This window comes from Hibiscus syriacus, unplaced genomic scaffold (assembly GCF_006381635.1).
Source record: "Hibiscus syriacus cultivar Baekdansim isolate YM2019G1 unplaced genomic scaffold, ASM638163v2 tig00116965_pilon, whole genome shotgun sequence".
Taxonomy (NCBI): Eukaryota; Viridiplantae; Streptophyta; class Magnoliopsida; order Malvales; family Malvaceae; genus Hibiscus; species Hibiscus syriacus.
The window spans coordinates 4,636,873-4,658,498 of NW_024063490.1; the positions used below are offsets into that span (position 1 = coordinate 4,636,873).

Sequence of the window (21,626 nt, forward strand, 5' to 3'; positions counted from 1 at the left end):
AAGCAAGAACCCTCTTCCGCAAATGAGCAGAACATCAATCGTACGCGTGCAGCACAGACGGCTGCAAGGAATCCACCTGCTATAAGTAATACAAAAAAGTCTGCGCTGAAGGGTGAGGTATGTTCTATTCTGTTTTAACGGACACTCCATTGCCTCCAACAACATTGATACAAGTTGAGTCCAACAGCCAAAGTTTCTTGGATGACTCTATATATAAGACTTTAAAAAGGACAGAAATGGTTGTAACCAAAAAAACTTACCAAGAAGGTAACATTTTAGGTTAAAAACTTTCGCAATATATTATTTTTTGGTTGCAACCGAAATTATTACTAATTGTAAAATTTTTTAGGTTGAACAAAATAACATTTTAGATTAAAACACGTCACAAATTAGCCTTAGGTAGTTTACATTTGGTAATAATTATGAGTGGTTTTAAAAGCTAATATTGTTGTTCAGGGAACCAATGCCCCAACTTTAGCACTGGCAAAGCTGAAAACACGGCTCAGTTTGCTGAGAGAGAAACGAAACCAGATTGCAAAAGAAGTAGAGAAATGCCAACATTCAACAGTTCCAAGCCCAGATAAGACCAAAACAGCACAACCTATTCAAGCTGCTCAAAATCAAGGCAAAACTGGAGGACCAGACAGTAGCCAATAACTCTACAGTCCAAACAAATGGGGTTGTATAACCAAGCATTTCCACGTTCACAAAAACAAGAATCTAGAAATCGGAAAATGGGACTCAGACCGGAGATTAAAAAAACCCAGAAGGGCCATGGTGTTGTACGGTGCAGATAAAGCTCAAGTCACAAGGTTAGTCTCTTTCTAGTCCAAAGGACTTGAGTTGCCTCTGTTGATACTGTGTTGTATATTTATATGCTTCCAATTCAGCTTAGGGATTATGATGGTTGCTTTGGTGGGGTCTTGAATCTTTGATGCCTATGCCAAGAGTGGCTGATACCCTTAATCAAGATGTATATATCAACATTTTGGTTTTTCCTCTTGACAAATCATGTTGGATTGTAATTATGTATAGTTTCTTATGCAACATTTAAATTATCTATAATTCTCTAAATTCTTAAATCGAAAATAATTTCACTTACATATTTAAAGTTCTAATTTAAGATTTATTAACCATAAGATTATCTTATCAAGTTTTAATTTGAAAGGATTCCAAAAAGAATGTTAAGTTTGCCAAATATATGAGAGAAAAAATAATTTAATAAGAGCTGGACCATGGCGCTCCATCAGGCCTGCTGGGGGTTTAATTATATTATCTAAATTATTTCTATCGTGTATAGATTAAATATATATTATAATATGAATAAAGATTGAAAAAATATGTAGAAAAACAAAAGTATTAATAGAAAAAATTGTAATAATATAGACATCTAAATAAACAAGGATTATTCATTTCCTATGTATGACTGGATTTAGAAAATTTGAGATTGAGCTGAATAGAATATTTAAATAAATATAGTATATTAGTATGCACTTAAACTTGGCTCATGAACACTTTAAGTTTAATCACATATATAATTATGTAACAAATAAATGATTTATAAGTTTCTTTAGTTTTCAATTACATAATATGATTTTAGGGTGTTTAAATCTATAATATTTAATGTACCATATTCTTTAATCTATTTGTGTGTGTTTTTTGGGTGAAAAGATTGAATATTTAGATGGGGTCTTGATTTTTGGTTTAAAGTATGGCAGTTTTCATAACAATTTAAAGTCCAAATTTGTTTTAAAACCTAACTTAGAAAATCTTAAATTTTTGAAAATGAGAGGTTTTGTGTATTTTTATTCGCCACGTCAAAACCATAAATATAATTGTGGACTTCATTAAAAAACCTCTCCATACTTAAATAGAGAAAAAAGAGGGGTTTTTTTACCCAATATGACAATCCAAAATTGTTTTTTTGGGAAATAAGACTGTTAGTTTTTTTTTAATTTGAGATCTACAACAATTTTCATAATACAGGGGAACTCGTCATCTCGATAATATTATTTTTTTAGTTATTTACTTAAATTGAAAATTGAAAAAAAAAGTAAAAACTCGCCATGTCAATGTGACAAGTTTATTTAAAATAATATTATTTTTTTTCAATTTTTTCATGGTTGTTTTTTGTTCTAATATTATGGAAATAAAAACAACGTAAATAGGAATAATCTTACACACACCTTAAACAGTAAATAATATCATAAACATAGTAGTGTTTGTTATGATGTTTTACTTTTTGTAATCAGTAGACTCGTCATGACTAATAGTAATTTCTTCAATTCTCCATGCTTTTTCTTGTTTTCGTTCACGTACAAATTGAAACCATGTTTGGGTCTCCATTAACTATGTTTGTTTCTTCATCATTTGTTTGAGTTGGTGATAGGGGTGTAAACGAGCCGAGTCGAACTCGAATATTACTGAACTCGACTAGAACTCAAAAACTTTTATAGTAAACTCTACTCGACTCGAAAACTCGCGAACCTAAATTTTTCAAGCTCGACTCGAACTCAAAAGATAATATTAAAACTCGACTCAAACTCGAAAAAACTCAAACTCAAAAAAAATTCAAAAATTCGACTGAAACTCAATACTCAAGCTCGATTGAAACTCAATCCAAGCTCGAATTAAGCTCGATTTTAAGCTCAATACATGCTCGAATATTAGACAAAAGGCCGAGACATATATGTTTTAAATTGCACAAGCCTGCTTGTTTTATAATGAGCTTGTCATGTCATCTTATAGTATCTCCACGATGTGGGATATTGTTGAGAGCACTACTTGTTCGAGAACTTCAAGGCCTTCATCTTCATCCTTGAGCATCCTTTCTCTCTTGATGTTTGGGATCCTTTCAAGGACTTCCCTTTCCCTTCTTCACTCGCGACTCGTTCTCCTGAAACCTCTGCTTTTGTAAACACCCGCATCGACTGGAAGGAGACCCCAGAAGCTCACGTCTTTAAGGCTGATCTTCATGGGCTTAAGAAAGAGGAAGTGAAAGTTGAGGTCGAAGATGACAGGGTGCTTCAAATCAGCGACGAGAGGAAGATAGAAAAGGAAGACAAGAATGATACGTGGCGCCGTGTGGAGCTGAGCAGTGGGAATTTTTCGAGAAGGTTTAGGTTGCCGGAGAATATGAAGATGGATCAAGTTAAGGCTTTCATGGAGAATGGGGTTCTTACTGTTACTGTTCCTAAGGTGGAAGTGAAGAAACCTGATGTCAAAACCATTGACATTTCTGGTTAAAAACTGAAAGAGTTTCAAGGGTTTTTGTTGTTATTTATTAGTCTGTTCACTTCCTAAGTTTGGTATGTATTGTCTTTACGGTTTTTCCTGTGTCTTGTTTCAGATGAATAAGCAAAAACGTACGTTTATTGTTGGTGAATGATGTTAGAATTAGGGTCTGGCTTGGAAAACTATCAAGTTTGAATTAACAAGTGTAAATGGTTCTTTCATTTTCTTTGCCTTTCTCTTTATGGTGTCTCCTTCCTATTAAAATTATAGAAATTATAATCATGCGAGATTGTTGTTGCTGTAAGGTCAATTTCTATGGCCCCTGTAACTTTAGTTGCAAAGATCAAGTCCAAGTGAGTAACTTTTGTCATTGAAAATATGTAGCTATTTAACTCTTTTTTTATGAATTTGATATTATTGAGTGCGGTTATTCGCAGCAGTGAATGGAACCAACCACCCAAGGCAAGTGCTCTCATGCGTGGAGAAGCACGGGGACATGCTAATGAGCACATTGGTGCAACTCGAACTCAATTGCGCCAAAGCTCCGGTCCATAAACACACTGCAACTATGAACACTGCTGTAAATATTGTTCCATCCCTTCTTCTTGCTGCCAATGATTACCCAAAATTTGCTCTTAAACAGATTGAAAGGAAGGTGGAAAGAACCAATGGAGTAGTATGCTAGTATTAGTGGCTTGTGGAGGAGAAATTCGAAGGGGCTTGGTTTATAAAGGGGAAAATGTGATGGAAAAAGGAGGGCAGCTGTGCTTTATTTAGTTCACCAACTTTGCCTACTTTATAACAGATACTTTGGTGAACAATTCCAGCTTTGGAACATTACAAATGAATCAATTATGTACGGGAAACGATTGTTTTGGTGCTTTCTTTGGGTTGAAGGAAAGACTTTAATAACCTAATCTACATTTTTAAGTGGAAGGCTAATTAAATGAACACGTGGAAGCTAAAAAAGTCCAAAATTCATTAATCATTCTAATAAAGTTGACATTGCCATATCTTTCCAACATAAAAAACCTAAGCCTTATTTGATAATGAATATCTTAATCCAGTTGCTAGAATTCTTGAAACTCGACAGAAATATAAGCTTGATGTCTACTGAGTCTAAATTTATTTACATTCGAATCATCCATAGAAATATCTTAATTCAATTTATTTACATATAAACCCTTGTTAATTTCATTAATTTTATTTTGCATAATTTATATGTTACCTTCATGTGCATAACTTAACTCCTATCATATAATTGAAATAAGGGTTTAGGGTTTAAGGTTTATAATTTAGGGTTTATGGCTTAAGGATTAGGGTTTAGGATTTATATCTTAAGGATTAGGGTTTAGGGTTTAGGGTTTAAGGTTTAGGATTTAAGGTTTATACTTTAGAGTTTAGGGTTTAGGGTGTAGGTTTAGGATTTAGGATGTAATCTAACATGTGCTTAATTAAATGTGATTTTATTTTTTTAGTAATATACAATGTAACAATTGGACTTGAGTTGCTTAAGTAAAAAAAATAAAATTTGAGGGTAGTTGTATTATAGAATTTTTAATATATTTTTAAAATTTTATAATTATCAATAATGTATTTTTAATAAATTTTTATATTGTAATTTTAAAAAATCTAAAATTATAATATAACATTTTTCGAGTAGCTCACGAGCTTTCCGAGTCGAATATCGAGTAGCTCGTTTCGACTCGTTAAGAATTCGAGTCGAGCTCAAGTCGAGTCCATTCGATCCGAGTATTTATCGAGTCTTGATCGAGTAGATCTCGAGTAGCTCGCGATCTGTCTCGTCTCATTTACAGCCCTAGTTGGTGGGATGTTCGAGCTGTAAGTAACATCCTCAACCGTACGAGCAAGGTTGAAATCAGTGAACTCTACAAACAAATCAACATTAGACAAAGAATGGTAGAAGTATGTATCAATTATACCAGTAAGGTCGACATCATCGCTTAGATGAAACCTCGTGCATGATAGTGGTAATCTATACTATAATAAAGATATGCTTCTAATGCATCCGAGTTAAACCCTTGTTTGTATATTGAACTTCAACTCATTTAGTTGAATATTTTATTCGAAACACATGGTTAAAGATTTGCAATCATAAAAAATAGTTGCACGAATAGGTGTTATGTTCACAAAAAAACTCAAGCTTTGGAAATGAAAGACTGAAGTTGTTTTAGATTTTTTTTGCTTCAAATTAGTAAAATAGCTTTCACCTCACATATATTAATAGGCTTATGAAAAGTTTGTGAATTGAAAAGTTTCTGCCATGGTGCATTATTTTGCCTATGAGAAATGCACATTTTTTTATATGAAGTGATATGTCATAATTGAAAAGTTTTCTGAAATAAGTTGATATATCACTGAAAAGTTGCTGAAGATGATTAATTGGACACTGAAAATTTTCTGCCATAGTGCATTATTTTGCCTATAAGAAGACATTTCACTGAATGGTCATTGATGATAGCTCATTTTTCTTTTAAATTGGCTTACTTCATGTAAATCTTCACTAAAATTCTATGTTGAGTTAATCAATTAATGGAATCGGCCAAGAGGAGGGTGAATTGGCAATTAAAAGTTTGGTGGAAGCTTTTGCAGAAAATTGAAAGTAATTGCACAGCGATTTAGAGTAGTTCGACTTTATCAACCAAAGTCTACGTCCACTACCTTAGCTATCCACACTAAGGATTTTCCAACAAATTCACTAATTTGTTCTTTCTTTTGAGGCCAAAGAGATAACCTTACAACTCCCTCAATAATATACCCAAATTCTTGAGAACACTCTTTTCTCAAAGAGAAGATTACAAATTTGCAAACTTATAAGAAAAATCTCACAAGGCAAATATGTTTGCACAATTCTAGAATAAAGAAAGAACACTCAAGAATAAATACAATTGAGCACAATAAGTGTTCTTGAAAGCAAAATGAATATTGAATGAAAAATAGGCTTGAAATGCTCAAACTTGAGGTTTGATGCTTTCCCTTTGATTCTCTCTTGATTCTAGTTGCTTGATGTTTCTTGTTTTTGATCAATGGCTTCTAAGCTTGCTTAAATACACCTTGAATCACTTCTGAACGTTAGGGATGATTAGTGGAGATAATAGAGTCGTTTTAATGTGAAATCATTTAATAAAACAGCTTGGAGCATGGGGGGAATCGGTACCCCTTATGGGGAATCGGTTCCCTAAGTGTAAAATTCAAATATTCAACCGTTGAACAGTGGGGGGGAATCGGTACCCCCTGGGGGGGGAATCGGTTCCCTCCGAGCATATTGGAATTCTCGGAGCCAAACCATTCAGGGGAAATCGGTACCCCCATGGGGGGAATCGGTTCCCTCTGGACATTCTGGAATTTTTGGCTTTGAAACGATTCGAAATACTTTGTAAAATTATTTTGAAATAATAAAATAATTTTAAGATTAAAACTTAATTTTACACTTGAGTAAGGATTAAAAATGACTTTTGAAAGATTTAGAGTAATATTTTGATATTCGAATAATTATATCGAATATACTTAGAAAATCTTTTTGGAAAATCTTAAAATTCATTTATCTTAATTTGTTATATCGAAATATCAAAATGTTTTCAACAATCTCCCCCTTTTTTATATAACAAAACATTTTAGTAATTTTAAGATTTTGAAATCAAGTTTTGAAATTACTCCCCCTTACTTTAACACTTCTCCCCTTTAAAAACACTTTAATATTTCTCCCCCTTTTTGTTAAATCAAAAAGACCTTTAAAAGATTTTAAACAAGTTTTTGAAAAACAATTAGCCAATTGATAACTAAATATAGCGTAAGCTGCTAAGATCATAATCAAGAGAAAGTGAAAATCAAATCAAATATATAAGCATGTAAGTTCAAATATCCAATTATCCAACAAATTCAAACACCCAAAATAAAACAATCCATGAACATCAAAATGTTTCACAATTAAAAGTTCTTAGTTCGGGAAGATAAACCCATTGACCCAAAGACCGAGTTTGATAAACAAATTACTAAGGAGATAACCATAAACCAAGGTTTCTATATTCTTGGAAGGAACAATGTTTATGGAAACTCACTAAAGATGATCTGTGGCAGATTGATCTTCTTTTTATGTTGGATCCAATATATCCACCATATATCTATATTCCTAAAGGATGAGTACCTACCTCCGGATGGTCTAAACCACCAAGAGATCAAATAATGAAGGAATCTATCACAATGAGTTCTTAGGGTACTCTCACTATCCTTAGACTTATAGGGTGAATCCACAGTCTTTTTTTCATTAAACCTGAGTTATCTAGTCCAAAATGGGTAGCGATTGTGCCGAAGCCAATAAAAATGAATTGTCCTAAAAGATAGGATCGAATTCCTATAGTTTCAGATCGGTGCTCGTTTTGGACACATACTATATTGGAATAGAAAAATGTGGATTAATTGATGATAAACCAAAGGTTTGAATTTAAAGAGTTTATCAAACTTCTAAGATTTAAGAGTAGGAAGATATTGGAAGTCCATATCTTCTATAGCTTGGATCAAAGGGATACGCTCTTCCCAGATTTTGTATGACTCAAAACAAGTATGGTACATATGATATAGATCTTGTCTACGACCAGGTACGTGAAACAAGAGTTCAAAATGGTCATATTTGGGTTATTTGGATTGGGTGGAGGAATAAGAGGTCGGTTTTGACTTGAGCGACTAGACAATGTCCTAGGTCGTTTAGGATTTGACATGGTTTAAGAATCGGAATAGAATATGTAACCTGCAAATTTAAACACATATATGCAATATAATCAAACCCAAAACTCAAATGAGTCCTCAATATTTCAAGTTTCTCTAAACCGAATTCTAAAGGGCAATATTTTGAAAAACTATTTGGAAAATAATGTTTGAAAATCATAATACGTATAGTTTTTATGAAAACAACATAATTGAATCAAAAACATCAATTAAAACAACAATTCTCTATTTTTTTAAATTAAAAGATAATTTTGAAAAATTGAGTGCTTTTGACGAAATTGGTTGTAAAATCATCATATAGCCAATGCCCAATGTAATGTTCATCTTAGAACTAATCAAAACTAGTCCTAAATTCAAAAATCAATGAAATAGAGGATTTTGAAATATTACCTTGAAAATTTGGATTTTATGAGAATGTGATGTTGTTTGCAAGGATTAGAAGTTGAAGAAAGATCTAATTCCGACTTGTATTTGATGATATTGGCAAAAATGGAGATTTAGAGAGAAAGAGAGGATGAACGACGTTTAAGAAAGAAGAGAGGGTTTGAGAAAATATTGGGTTCTACCTGTGTTAAAACCAGAACCCCATGGGGGTATCGATTCCCCTACAGGGGAATCGGTTCCCATTCAAAGGGGGAATCAGTTCCCTTATGGGGGTATCGATTCCCTCTGTCAAATATTTAAAAAAAACTGTATTTTAAATATCCAATAGTGCTAAAATAATTAATCCTAGTGGTATTGGCAACCCATATTTCGAAAATTAACTATGTTCAAACAATCAAATTTGTCATTAAACATCATTTGAATAAACAATTAATTTTCACTAATAATCATAAACTCCCCCTAACTAATAACAAGAATGCAATCAAAAATATTATTTTAAGCATTTTTCATTTATTCTTAAAAATGCTAAAAATTATTTTTAAACACTAAGTGAAGATAGGTCAGTTAAACCTAATTCTCTCCTAAGTGTCCAAAATCTTTCCTTATCTAAGGGTTTTGTAAAAATATCTACTAATTGGTGCAAAGTATCAACAAATTCTAGAACTACATCTTCCTTAGCTACATGGTCTCTAATGAAGTGATGTCTAATTTCAATGTGCTTAGTTCTAGAGTGTTGGATGGGAACTTTAGTGAGACAAATAACACTAGTATTGTCACACTTAATAGGAATAGTACCTACTTCAATTCCATAATCAAAAAGTTGTTGTTTCATCCATATAATTTGTGCACAAAAACTACCGGCTGAAATGTATTCCGCTTCAGTGGTAGATAATGCAACACAATTTTGTTTCTTTGAAAACCAAGAAATCATCATATTTCCAAGGAATTGGAAAGTACCGGAGGTGCTTTTTCTATCTAATTTGCATCCTCCATAATCCGTATCGGAGAAGGCATGCAAGCTAAAGCTAGAGTCTCTAGGATACAAAGTCCTAAACTAGGAGTGTCCTTAAGGTATCTAAAAATCCTCTTAACAGATATTAAATGTGATTCCTTAGGGCATGATTGAAATCTAGCACATAGGCAAACACTAAACATAATGTCCGATCTACTTGCAGTTAGATAAAGCAAAGAACAAAACATTGACCTATAAAATTTAACATCCACACATTTACCTCCTTCATCTAAGTCAAACTTTGTTGATGAGATCATTGGAGTGTCATGAGGTTTCCCATTTTCCAGTCCAAACTTCTTGAGCATATGTTTGACATACTTAGCTTGATTGATGAAGATTCTATCTTTTCTTTGCTTGATTTGGAGTCCCAAGAAAAATGAGAGCTCCCCCATCATGCTAATTTCGAATTCGTTTTGCATTAGTTTAGAAAATTCTTGGCAAAAAACATCATTAGTATAACCAAATATTATATCATCAACATAAATTTGAACTACTAATAAATCTTTACCTTTATGCTTTAAAAAACAATGTAGTGTCAACCTTCCCTTTTGAAAAACCTTTTTCAATTAAAAAGTTTGAGAATCTTTCATACCAAGCTCTAGGAGCTTATTTTAAACCATAAAGCGCTTTTGTCAATTTAAGAACATGATCCGTAAATTTTGAATCTTCAAAACCTGGAGATTGTTCCACATACACTTCTTCTTTTATAAAACCATTTAAAATTGCACTTTTAACATCCATTTGATATAATTTAAATTCATGAAAACATGCAAATGCTAATAACATTCTAATTGATTCCATCCTAGCTACGGGAGTGTATGTTTCATCATAGTCTATACCTTCTTCTTGAGTATACCCTTGAACAACAAGTCTATCCTTGTTTTTCACTATATTTCCCACTCTCATCAAGCTTATTCCTAAATACCCATCTAGTACCTACAGTAGATTTATTACTAGGCCTTTCAACTAATGTCCATACTTTACTTCTCTCAAATTGATTTAACTCTTCTTGCATAGCCATAATCCAATGTTCATCATTTAATGCTTCTTTAATATTCTTAGGCTCTATGCATGAAATAAATGCAACATAATTATAAATATTTCTAAGAGAAGATCGAGTTGTTACCGCCTTGGATGGATCACCTATAATCTCACCATCCTTGGCATAGTTGTACTCTCTTGGATAAGATACTTCACTTTCTTCAATGGTTGGATTCTCGAAAGGATCATGAGTTTCCTCATCTTTCGTTTCTTCCTTTGATGATGATTCTCCAACGTCATGTCTAACGTCATTTGTATTTATAATACCTATATCATCATTCAAACAAGAATCCTTCCTCGGAAGGAGATTATCATCGAAAACAACATGTATAGACTCTTCTACAACCAAAGTTCTTTTATTAAATACTCAAAAAGCTTTAGAATTTAAGGAATAACCCATAAAAATTCCTTCATTACTTTTAGCATCAAATTTGCCAAGGTTTTCTTTACCGTTGTTTAAAACAAAACATTTACATCCAAAAGGATGAAAATAGCTAATGTTAGGTTTTTTATTTTTGAAAATTTCATATGGAGTTTTCTTTAAAATTGGCCTAATCATTACTCGATTTACAACATAACAAGCGGTATTTGTGGCTTTCGCCCAAAAATATTTTGGCAAATTATTTTCACAAAGCATGGTTCTAACCATTTATTCTAAAGTTCGATTTTTCCTCTCAACAACTCCAGTTTGTTGAGGGGTTCTAGGTGTTGAAAAATTATGGCTAATACCATTAGAATTACAAAACTCATTAAATCCAAGATTTTCAAATTCAGTGCCATGATCACTTCTAACACTAGTGATAGAGTAACCTTTTTCGTTTTGGATTACTTTTGAAAATGTGATGAAATTTTCTAATGCTTCATCTTTAGTACTTAAGAATAGAACCCAAGTATATCTAGAATAGTCATCTATCAAGACAAATGCATATTGTTTTCCACCCAAGCTAGTAGTCCTAGTTGGCCCAAAAAGATCTATATGGATCAATTGTAATACTCTACTAGTTGACACATCATTAATGGATTTAAAAGAAAATCGCTTTTGTTTTCCTTTAGCATAAGCATCACAGATTTTATTATTATCAAATTTTAGTTTAGGCAACCCTCGAACCAATTCTCCTTGAACTAACTGTTGCAAAACACTTATGCTAGCATGTCCTAGTCTCCTATGCCATAACCAACTATCATGCTCATCCTTTGCAACTAGGCATAAATTAGTCATTTCTATAGAGTCTAAATACACCATGTATATGTTTCCTATTCTATGACCAACAAGCATAATCCTATTAGATGCAATGTCAATGACTTTACAACCATTAGTTTCAATTATGACATTGAATTCCTTATCACATAATTGACTAATAATCAAGAGATTATGCTTTAATACATTCACATATAACACATTTTTAATTTGTATGGAAGAGGTATTACCAATTGTACCTATACCTTCAATGTGACCTTTTAAATTATCACCAAAAGTCACTTCTCCTCCATTTTTGGTGTTAAGATCTATGAACCAGTTATTGTCCCCGGTCATGTGTCTCGAGCATCCACTATCAAGGTACCATGAATTTGGATTTGTTTCCCATGCCTTGTAGCAATGCTCCTTTTCCTACAAACATAGATTAATTTCTAATTTTTGGTACCCAAATTATATTGGGTCCATATTCATTAGTTTCTAAAATCCTTGTCCCCTTTGGTATCCATTTATGAAGGATATCCTTATCTTTAGTAGTAATGAGTTCTTTAGGAACCCACATACTTCTAACGATTTTTCCATTAGAGGTTCTTCGGGGACCTCTATGATTATAGTTTTTAAAACTTTTTCTAACAAAGTTGGATTTTGAATTTTATCTTTTTTCAAAACGTTTTGTTCCAACTTTATCAAAAGAAGCTTTAAGATCATCAATTTTCTTTTGATGATCATCATTGACCTTTGAAAGTAAATTTTGCAAATCTGAATTTTTCTTTTCAAACTCTTCTAGTTTGATTTGCAAATCCTTGATTTTACTTTCAAGATCGTTGTTGGTTTTGGATATGAGTTTATTTTCATTTTTCAATTTTGAAATATCATTTTTATGTTTTAAAAATAATTTCTCATAATCCGAAGCCAACCCATTATATTCCTCTAATAGCTCATCATAAGATAAATCATCAAAATCAGATGAGTTAGAGGTTACCTTAGAATCTTCCCCGAATGCCATCAAGCACAAGTTTTCTACTTCTTGTTCCTCTTCTTCAGAACCTTCTTCATCGCTCCATATAACCACATGAGCCTTATGCTTATTCTTTGATTGACCCTTTCTCTTCAATTATGTGCAATCATATTTGACATGCCCCAACTTTTTGCATTCATAGCAAATGATCGGGTCCTTCTCTTTTGGTTCATTTTTTAGGCCTTCATTTCTTTTGAATTTTCTTCCTTGGTAAGGTCTCATCATTTTTCTGAACCGTTTGGCAAACAATGCCATTTCCTCATCATCGTCATCTTCATTCGAATCACTCTCATATTTTATGGATTTGAGAGCAACTCCAATATTTTTCTTCTTCTCCTTCTCCTTTGGTATCTCGTCAATCTTATCGAGGTCTACCTCATCTTCAAGCATCATTTCATGAGTGAGGAGGGAACCGATTAGTTCTTCAAGAGTTAAGGACGTTAGGTCCTTAGACTCGATGATTGTTGTCTTCTTTGATTGCCATGATTTTGGAAGGGAGTAAACTAACTTCCTCACAAGCTTTTCATTTGAAATGATCTCTCCATATGATTTGAGACCATTGAAAATTATTGAGAATCTATCCGTCATAGCTTTGATATCTTCATTTGGTTTCATCATGAGATTTTCATAGCTATGCGTTAGAATACTAATTTTAGATTTCTTTACCTCATCGGTACATTCATGAGTGACTTGAAGTTTTTCCCATATTTCTTTGGCGGTTGTACAAGATGAAACTCTTCCGTATTCATCTGGTCCAAGAGCACAAAATATGATATGAATGGCTTTGGAGTTGAGCTGGAACATTTTTGTCTCTCCTTCACTCCACAATCTTGAATGAGTGAGAGGCTTGATGAATCATTCTTCTACGACATTCCATGCTCCCATGTCACTTGCTTGAATGAAGTACATCATCCTATTTTTCCAATAGGCATAGTTAGCTCCATTGAAGAAAGGAGGCTTGTTGACGGGCATCGAATCGAGACCAGAGTCGAAGTTTGAAGTAGAGGTCATTGATGACTTTGATTATCGATGTAACTCTTCCTGAATCGACTCAATAGGCGATTAAACCTTCAAATGAGTTAGGCTCTGATGCCAATTGTTGAGTTAATCGATTGACAGAATCGGCCAAGAGGGGGGTGAATTGGCAATTAAAATTTTGGTGGAAGCTTTTACAGAAAATTGAAAGTAATTCCACAACGATTTAGAGTGGTTTGACTTTATCAACCAAAGTCTACATCCACTACCTTACCTATCCACACTAAGGATTTTCCAACAAATTCACTAATTTTTTCTTTCTTTTGAGGCCAAAGAGATAACCTTACAACTCCCTCAAGAATATATCTCAATTCTTGAGAACACTCTTTTCTCAAATAGAATATTACAAATTTGCAAACTTATAAGAAAAACCTCACAAGGCAAATATGTTTGCACAATTCTAGAACAAAGAAAGAACACTCAAGAATAAATACAATTGAGCACAATAAGTGTTCTTGAAAGCAAAATAAATATTGAATGAAAAATAGGCTTGAAATGCTTAAACATGAGGTTTGATGCTTTCTCTTTGATTCTCTCTTGATTCTAGTTGCTTGATGTTTCTTGTTGTTGATCAATGGCTTCTAAGCTTGCTTAAATACACATTGAATCACTTCTGAATGTTGGGGATGATTAGTGGAGATAATAGAGCCTTTTTAGTGTGAAATCATTTAATAAAACAGCTTGGAGCGTGGGGGGAATCGGTACCCCTTATGGGGAATCGGTTCCCTAAGTGTAAAATTCAAATATTCGACCATAGAATAGTGGGGGGAATCAGTATCCCTTGGGGGGGGGGAATCGATTCTCTCCGAGCATACTGGAATTCTCGGAGCCAACCTATTCAGGGGAAATCGGTACCCCTATGGGGGGAATCGTTTCCCTCTGGACATTCTAGAATTTTTGGCTTTGAAACAGTTCGAAATACTTTGTAAAATTATTTTGAAATAATTTTAAGATTAAAACTTAATTTTACACTTGAGTAAGGATTAAAAATGACTTTTGAAAGATTTGGAGTAATATTTTGATATTCGAATAATTATATCGAATATACTTAGAAAATCTTTTTGGAAAATCTTAAAATTCATTTATCTTAATTTGTTATATCGAAATATCAAAATGTTTTCAACATTCTACTTTGTACAACTGCATTGAACAACCAAAAACCTTTCTCAAGCTATGGCTAACAATTTTTTCACAATCGTCCACTCAAATGGCCAAGTTATCTAAACTGATGATGGTGTGGTGTTTATGTCAAAGAGGCACGTTAACATGACGTTCCCTGTAGATGTATCACATCGCCAAATGAAGAAAGAAATCGAGAGAAAACTTAAAGCTTCTATTTCATGTTTGAGTTATCGACACATAATTTCAGAGACTCTGCTTAAATTTGGAGCAATCCAACATGACGACGACGATGATGTAGTTGTTATGGTTTGTATGCATCAATCTTCAAATAATCAAATGATTGAGGTATATGCTGAAACTATAGATATTCTTACTTCCTCAAATGCTGTACTCGTGACCGAAAAAGTAAGACCATTAGAAGATCAAGTTAACCTTGTTGGGCAATTCGGTGAAAACCTTGCTAATTTTAGCGAGAATGATGAAAACTTTTGTTCCACTGATGCTAGACGATGACACAGTAATAATTTATAATTCTGATATCACCGAGGCTACTTCAGAGGGACAAGGTTTTGATATAGAGGGTGATGTTTTAGGAGGCAATAGTTTCTCGTGGTCATGCACTATAGAATGGTAAGCGAGGTTGGACATATTCACCAACACCCAAAATACCACAACCCTAGATGCCTCACTATCATCATCCAATTTCAATGCATGACATAAACTATAATACCATTAAGAATCCTGATATTCATGGTATATCAGAAATATACGCAACCCGCTAGGGTACATCGGACGATGAATCAACGAAATTTGCAGTTGGGTCACAGTTTTGAAACTAAGAAGATGCCCAACTAACAATAAATGAGTTTTGTATCAGAGCTCATATGGAATTCAATGTGTTGGAGTCTGATAAGAAGATATATTTTGTCAGGTGTATAAACAATAATGTCAATTGTAAGTGGAGGATATGTGTCTCATACCTACAACGAAAGATGTTGTAGGAAGTCACAAGGTTCAACAACCATCACAGTTGTACGTTGAGTTCCCTGACATAAGACCACAAACACTTAGATTCTGATATCATATGTGCATACGTTAAGCTTTTAGTGGAGAAAAATGCAAGGATCCAAGTTTCAATGACAGTGGCATAAATACATAATACATTTAGTTATATTTCATCTTACTATAAGTCGTGGATGGCGAAAAGGAAAGCTATGGAACTATTGTACGATGATTGAGATCAGTTGTACAATGAGCTTCCACATCTGTTGCACGCAATAAAAATTTTCATTCCATGAACCATTGTTCACTTTTATACTTATCATGCGACCACATTTGATGGACATGTAATCCCAGGGAAGAGAGTTTTCGGAGGCTTGTTTTAGGCTTTCAAGTCATCCATTGAAGGTTTTCGTTACTGCAAAAAAATAGTTCAAGTTGATGGCAATTTTCTGTATGGTGTATAACACGTCCTGATGATAGTTGTTACACATGATGATGACAGAAACATTTTTCCCATTGCCTTTGCCATTGTTAAAAATAAGTCCGAAGAAACATGAAATTTCTTTCTATCAAACTTGCACTCCTATATTGTCACTTTAGATGGGGTTTGTATGATCTCAAATCATTCACCTAGGTTGTTGGCCATGACCGCAAAATCGAGAAGTAGGTGGTCGCCCCATGCATTTTCGGTGTATAGCATACGTCATATTACTTCAAATGCTATGACGAGGTTTAAGAATAAGAAGTTCAAGAAAGCGATTATCAACATGGGTAACTTATTTTTTACCTTCATTTATTATTATACTTAAATCTAACTTTTTAGGATACACTTTACTACAACCAAACTTTCGTGCAAGGATAGAAAATTTAAAAAAATATGGAGAAGAGGTTTATAGCTTTGTAACTGAAATACCTCGGGAAAGATGACCATATGCATATGATGATCAGGGTCGTCGTTACGATCATATGACAACCAATCTTGCCGAATGTATTAATTTAGTGCTTAAAGGAACTAGACATCTTCCTGTGATAAGTATTGTTCGGGAGACTTACTTTAGATTGGGTAAAGTATGGGCAGGCAAAGGTAATTTCGGAGGCATCGGCGGTAAAGGAGGTGGCAGCGATGGTGGAGGAGGACGCACAACCAAAGGAGGCGTTGGGGGTTCGGGAATGATGGTTGCTCCAGGTAGTAAAGGTGCAAGTGTTATTTTAAGGAGAGGTTTTGAGAGCTACCCACAAGTTTACTTCGTCGGCCTTCATTCAGCCGAAAAGGCCGATAAATGAGTGATGTAATGTTGCTGGAAAACATGCTTTTGGACTTTTTCATGTATTATTTGTAGTAAAGTAATACATGACTAATTAAATAAAAATTTTCTTTGATTAAAATGCCATTGTTTCTTTATATCTTGACTGCTTTTGATTGATTTTTTAAAATGATTTTTTTTTTGTAATTTTGGGATGAATAAGTTATAGGATAAATTTTTAAGGTTAAACTTGATTATGACATCATTAAAAGACACTAATGAAATCATGGGGAATGCAATCATAGAGTTTGCTTTTGATAAATCCATTAGTTGAATAAAGGAATTGATACTTGAAGTTTGGGGAAGAAAATGGTGGAATAAAGAAGATAATGATTTAAAATTTTTAATTCTTAAGAAAAATTGATTGGAAAATAAATATGATTTATACTCGTTTAATTAGATAAAAAAATTACAGTTAAAATGGTGAATAAGCTCCATAAAATAATTTGTTCTTACTGAAGAGTTACAATTAGTATGATAAAAGAGTAGAGAGAACGTTACATTTTGTTCTTATAATCGGTTAAGAGTATGGGTTGTTGGGCTGAAAATGATTAATAGGTTATTAGGCCTTTTTGGCCCATTACCGCAACTAAAATAAAAAATTAGGGTTTTAATGCACATTGACTTTTAGTTAGGGATCTACGATATTTGCTATAGTACGAAAGGAATTCGTCACCTTGAGGTGACGAGTTCTTTTAAAATATTATTATATTTGTTTTCATGTAATATACTTAAAATTATAATTGAAAAAAGAAGAAGGTGTTAGTACTCGTCACCGCTAGGACGACTTAAATTTAAATTATTATTATTTTTTTAGTAATATACTTAAATTTTGTTCTTCTCACAACTGCATTATTCGATTTTCATATTACTATATCAACTAACACAACTCCTATTTATAGATAAAATATTCTCAAAATGACCGTTGGAACTCGTCAAGCTCACAGGACGACTTCCAATGGCTATAAAATGACTATCTATTCAAATCCAACTAAACTCGTCACCTCAAGGTGACGAGTTCCAATGTCTTTTTTTGCAATTCCAATTTTAATTATATTACCAGAAAAAAATTAATAATATTGTAAGGAATTTGTCAACTCTAGATGATGAGTTTTTAAAAATAAAATAACACGCACGCAATAAAAATAATAATACGTACGCACATTAATAAATGTCGTAGGTCCCTAATTAAAAAATCAATGTATCCTAAAACCCTTATTTTTTTGTTTTAGGTGCAGTAATGGACCAATTTTGCTAGGTTATTTATAGTTTGTTGGACTGTTGAAACAAGAATTCAGTTGTAATCCTAGCCTTTTTGTAATGTATTGAACGGGCCTATGTAGTTATTTTAGTGATTATAAAGGTAGAATTTAAAATATAACCGATTAATATACGAATAAAAAACAATAAAAACTGATTATAAGAAAAAGAAGATAAATTATGAGTTTTGTATCTAAACTAATAGTTTTGATTTGTTTAGTTTTTGTTTCGTTTTAGTACCTCGCCGTTAAAAGTTTAATGGGTGATTTGCACATGACACTTTTTTTATAGGTAAATTGTATCATTCGTCACTCAACCATCTTCTCACTTTTATTTTGGTCACTAAAGTTTAATTTTTTTAATTTAATTACTTAACTTTCAAATTACTCATAATTTAATTACTCTAACTTTCAATTTTTTTTATTTTTATTTTTAATTATATATTAATAAAATAAAAAAATCATGTCATAGAAATTATTAATAAAAATAAATTAGAGTGATTAAAATATGAGCAATTTAAAAGTTGAGTAGTTAAATTGAATTTTTTTTAAACTTTAGTACCAAAATAGGAGTGAAAGGATAATTGATTGATAAAGAATGTAATTTACCCATAAAAAATCCAGCGGCGTTAAATTTTTAATGGTGGGGTATTAAAATGAAACAAAAAGTAAAAGTTAGGCATGATTTTAAAAAAATTAAAAGATTAGGTAGTAAAATGGACCAAAATTAATATTTTAAGTACTAAATGTATAATTTATCCTACAAATTACTAAGAGAATAACTATTCTTAGTAATTTAGATTGAAAAAAAATTATGTTCCCCATAAAAAAATTATATAATTAGTCAACCATAAAAAATGTTGTAGGTTGATTTAGAATCTTTTATATTGATAATTGAGATTATCCACTTCTTTTCTATTAAAGAATTTTTTTAATTCTTAACTTTTGATCTCAACCATCGCATTAGATCCAATTACTCGTTAAATATTCATTCTAGTACACTAAAAACATGGCTTAAGCCACTTCCATTCCTTTTTCACAGTCGAAAGATATAGACTTTTGTAATGATTATTAACTAAACCTATTTCGTCTAATAAAAACATTAAAAAGCTTAGCCATAACCACAAAGAAGTTAAAGAAAGAGATAATGAAATAAAGGTAATTAAGAGACTTAGGGGCTGTTTGTTTGCCTCTTAATGGAATCATTTAGCGCTGAATGTTGAACCGTTCAGCATTCAGCGTATTTGTTTCGCACCTCTGAATGATTCAGTACTGACTAATTCAGCAAAACAGTGCTGAATGATTCAGCAAAACAGTACATTCTGAATGATTCAGAGCCATTATCAAACATGTCACATTCAGAGCTAATTCATACAGAGCCTATGAATTATTCAACATTTGAATCATTCAGCGCTTAATCATTTTGAAGTAAACAAACAGCCCCTTAATTGCAAGCTTCACGAGCAATTCCCAAGCGAGAATTGGTCACATCGAACAAAATCCTATGGTTCTGCTGCTGCAAATTGGCTATCACATTCATGCCGACGTTCACGTTGTTAGGAACCGCCGCCATTGCCAAGCAAGCCCGATTTCCGCCACTGGTGTGCAAGAAGCTGTTTTCCATCGGCAATGTCATCGAGAAGCCTTCAAAATGTAATGTTATTAAAGGTGCCTGCGCTTCTGCTGTGGCATCAAAGCATGTGTCGAATACTCCTATTGTTGTAAATGGGCCTTTCACATGCTTTACAAACTCGTCTCGGATCGCGTTGTAAAAGGGTTGGACGAATCGGGTTACAACTGTACGGTGCCTGCCCCGGTTGTCGGGTTAAATGCTAGGTATTCCGGGGTGATAGGGACTTGAACTCGACCGACACTAACTCTGGTTAGGTTAACGTAGTAAAGCAAGGGTCGATGTGGGCTTTTTAGGAGCGGGTAGTTCGAATATTCTTGGGTTGACCCACTGGCCTAAGTTTGAGAAAACCCGAATAGTAGTAGGACTTGAAACTAGGTAAACAATACGAAAAACACCCGAATATAGGGCCCCAGATTGCGAAATCAATGACATAGGCCCCCGACCCAAACCCAATAGGCCTTGTTGTGGGATTGACCCACCAGAGACGCTGTTTATACATCCAAAAGCAAAATCTGGGACAACATCGTTTGCTAATCGTAAGGCATCTTGAACCAAGTTGGCTGAAAAGTATGAATCTCCACCGTAAGATTGGTTAAAAGAGCAAGCCGCGGTCCCCTTTTCCGGGAACGGGAGCCCACGGACATGGGTGCATTGTGGCAGTGAACAATCCAACAAACCGTAGCTCGTTGAAGTGTTGGGCGAGAAAGTGGTGGCCGAGCAGCCAGTGCAGCCGGAGCAAGGGACCCAAGCCACATCATTACTAGTGTCCAACACCATGAACATGAGCTGACCGGGAGTGCCAATCTTAACCCGGACGACATAGTTTCCGATGTTCAGAACTTGTTGGGCCGAAGCGATTGGAACCGCAGTGGTCTTTTGTGCCAGAAGGGTACTTGACCCTGGCAGGGTCTTTTGAGGCCATGTTTATGACCGTGTTGAGCCATGAGTCCGGTTTTGTTAGGTTGAACGGTGAACATTTGCCGTATATAGGGATGACCGAGAGGTCCGAGCCATCCGACTGAGAGCCGCAAGGGTCTAAAGCCTTGGCGGACGAGATAAGAAGAGCTAGAAACAAGATAGTGGCACTGAAGTCCATGCTTTCAGAGCAAGGACCTCCAGGGTGTAGTGAGTTGTTGCATTAGATATGAGAGGGGTGTAAGACATTTTATACATGCAAATAGTATATATATATATATATATATATATGTGCATGCATCACTAGGGGTCCTTTCTAAGCAATTATCATACATCATTGATTAGATTTCAAATTTAGGTTTAATTATGTTATTCAGTCACTTAATTATCATTTTGGTTTGTTTATATAACTATTATTTTTTAAAATCATATCTAAATTTACGCTTTGATTCCGTTTTGATCACTCAATGTTAAAAAAACAGAGATGCTAACATGATACCATAAGATAATGTCACATCATTATTAAAAAAATAACACGTTAGTAATTCTGTTTTTTTATCGACAGATAATCAAAATGAAATTAAAACATAACGTTAAGTATAATTTTAAAAAAATAGTTAGGTGACTCAAAACATGGTTTCTACCATAAATATGATGTTGGAGTGATTGCTTTTGCTTATGAATTGGTGAGCGGCAGGAAAGAAAATAGGGGATGATGGAGGGTCATAT

At 33.6% G+C, this 21,626-nt stretch overlaps 1 protein-coding gene and 1 pseudogene across 1 annotated transcript; one reads left to right on the plus strand and one right to left on the minus strand.

The window, feature by feature from the left end:
- Positions 1-674: 674 nt before the first annotated feature.
- Positions 675-3,284, plus strand: LOC120191119 (18.1 kDa class I heat shock protein-like). The gene is made up of 2 exons (XM_039194115.1): positions 675-782; positions 2,803-3,284. The coding sequence occupies exons 1-2, from the start codon at positions 675-677 to the stop codon at positions 3,244-3,246; spliced, it is 552 nt and encodes a 183-aa protein (XP_039050046.1). The 3' UTR covers positions 3,247-3,284.
- A 16,509-nt stretch (positions 3,285-19,793) lies between these two features.
- LOC120191198 lies at positions 19,794-21,089 on the minus strand (annotated as a pseudogene).
- Positions 21,090-21,626: the final 537 nt, after the last annotated feature.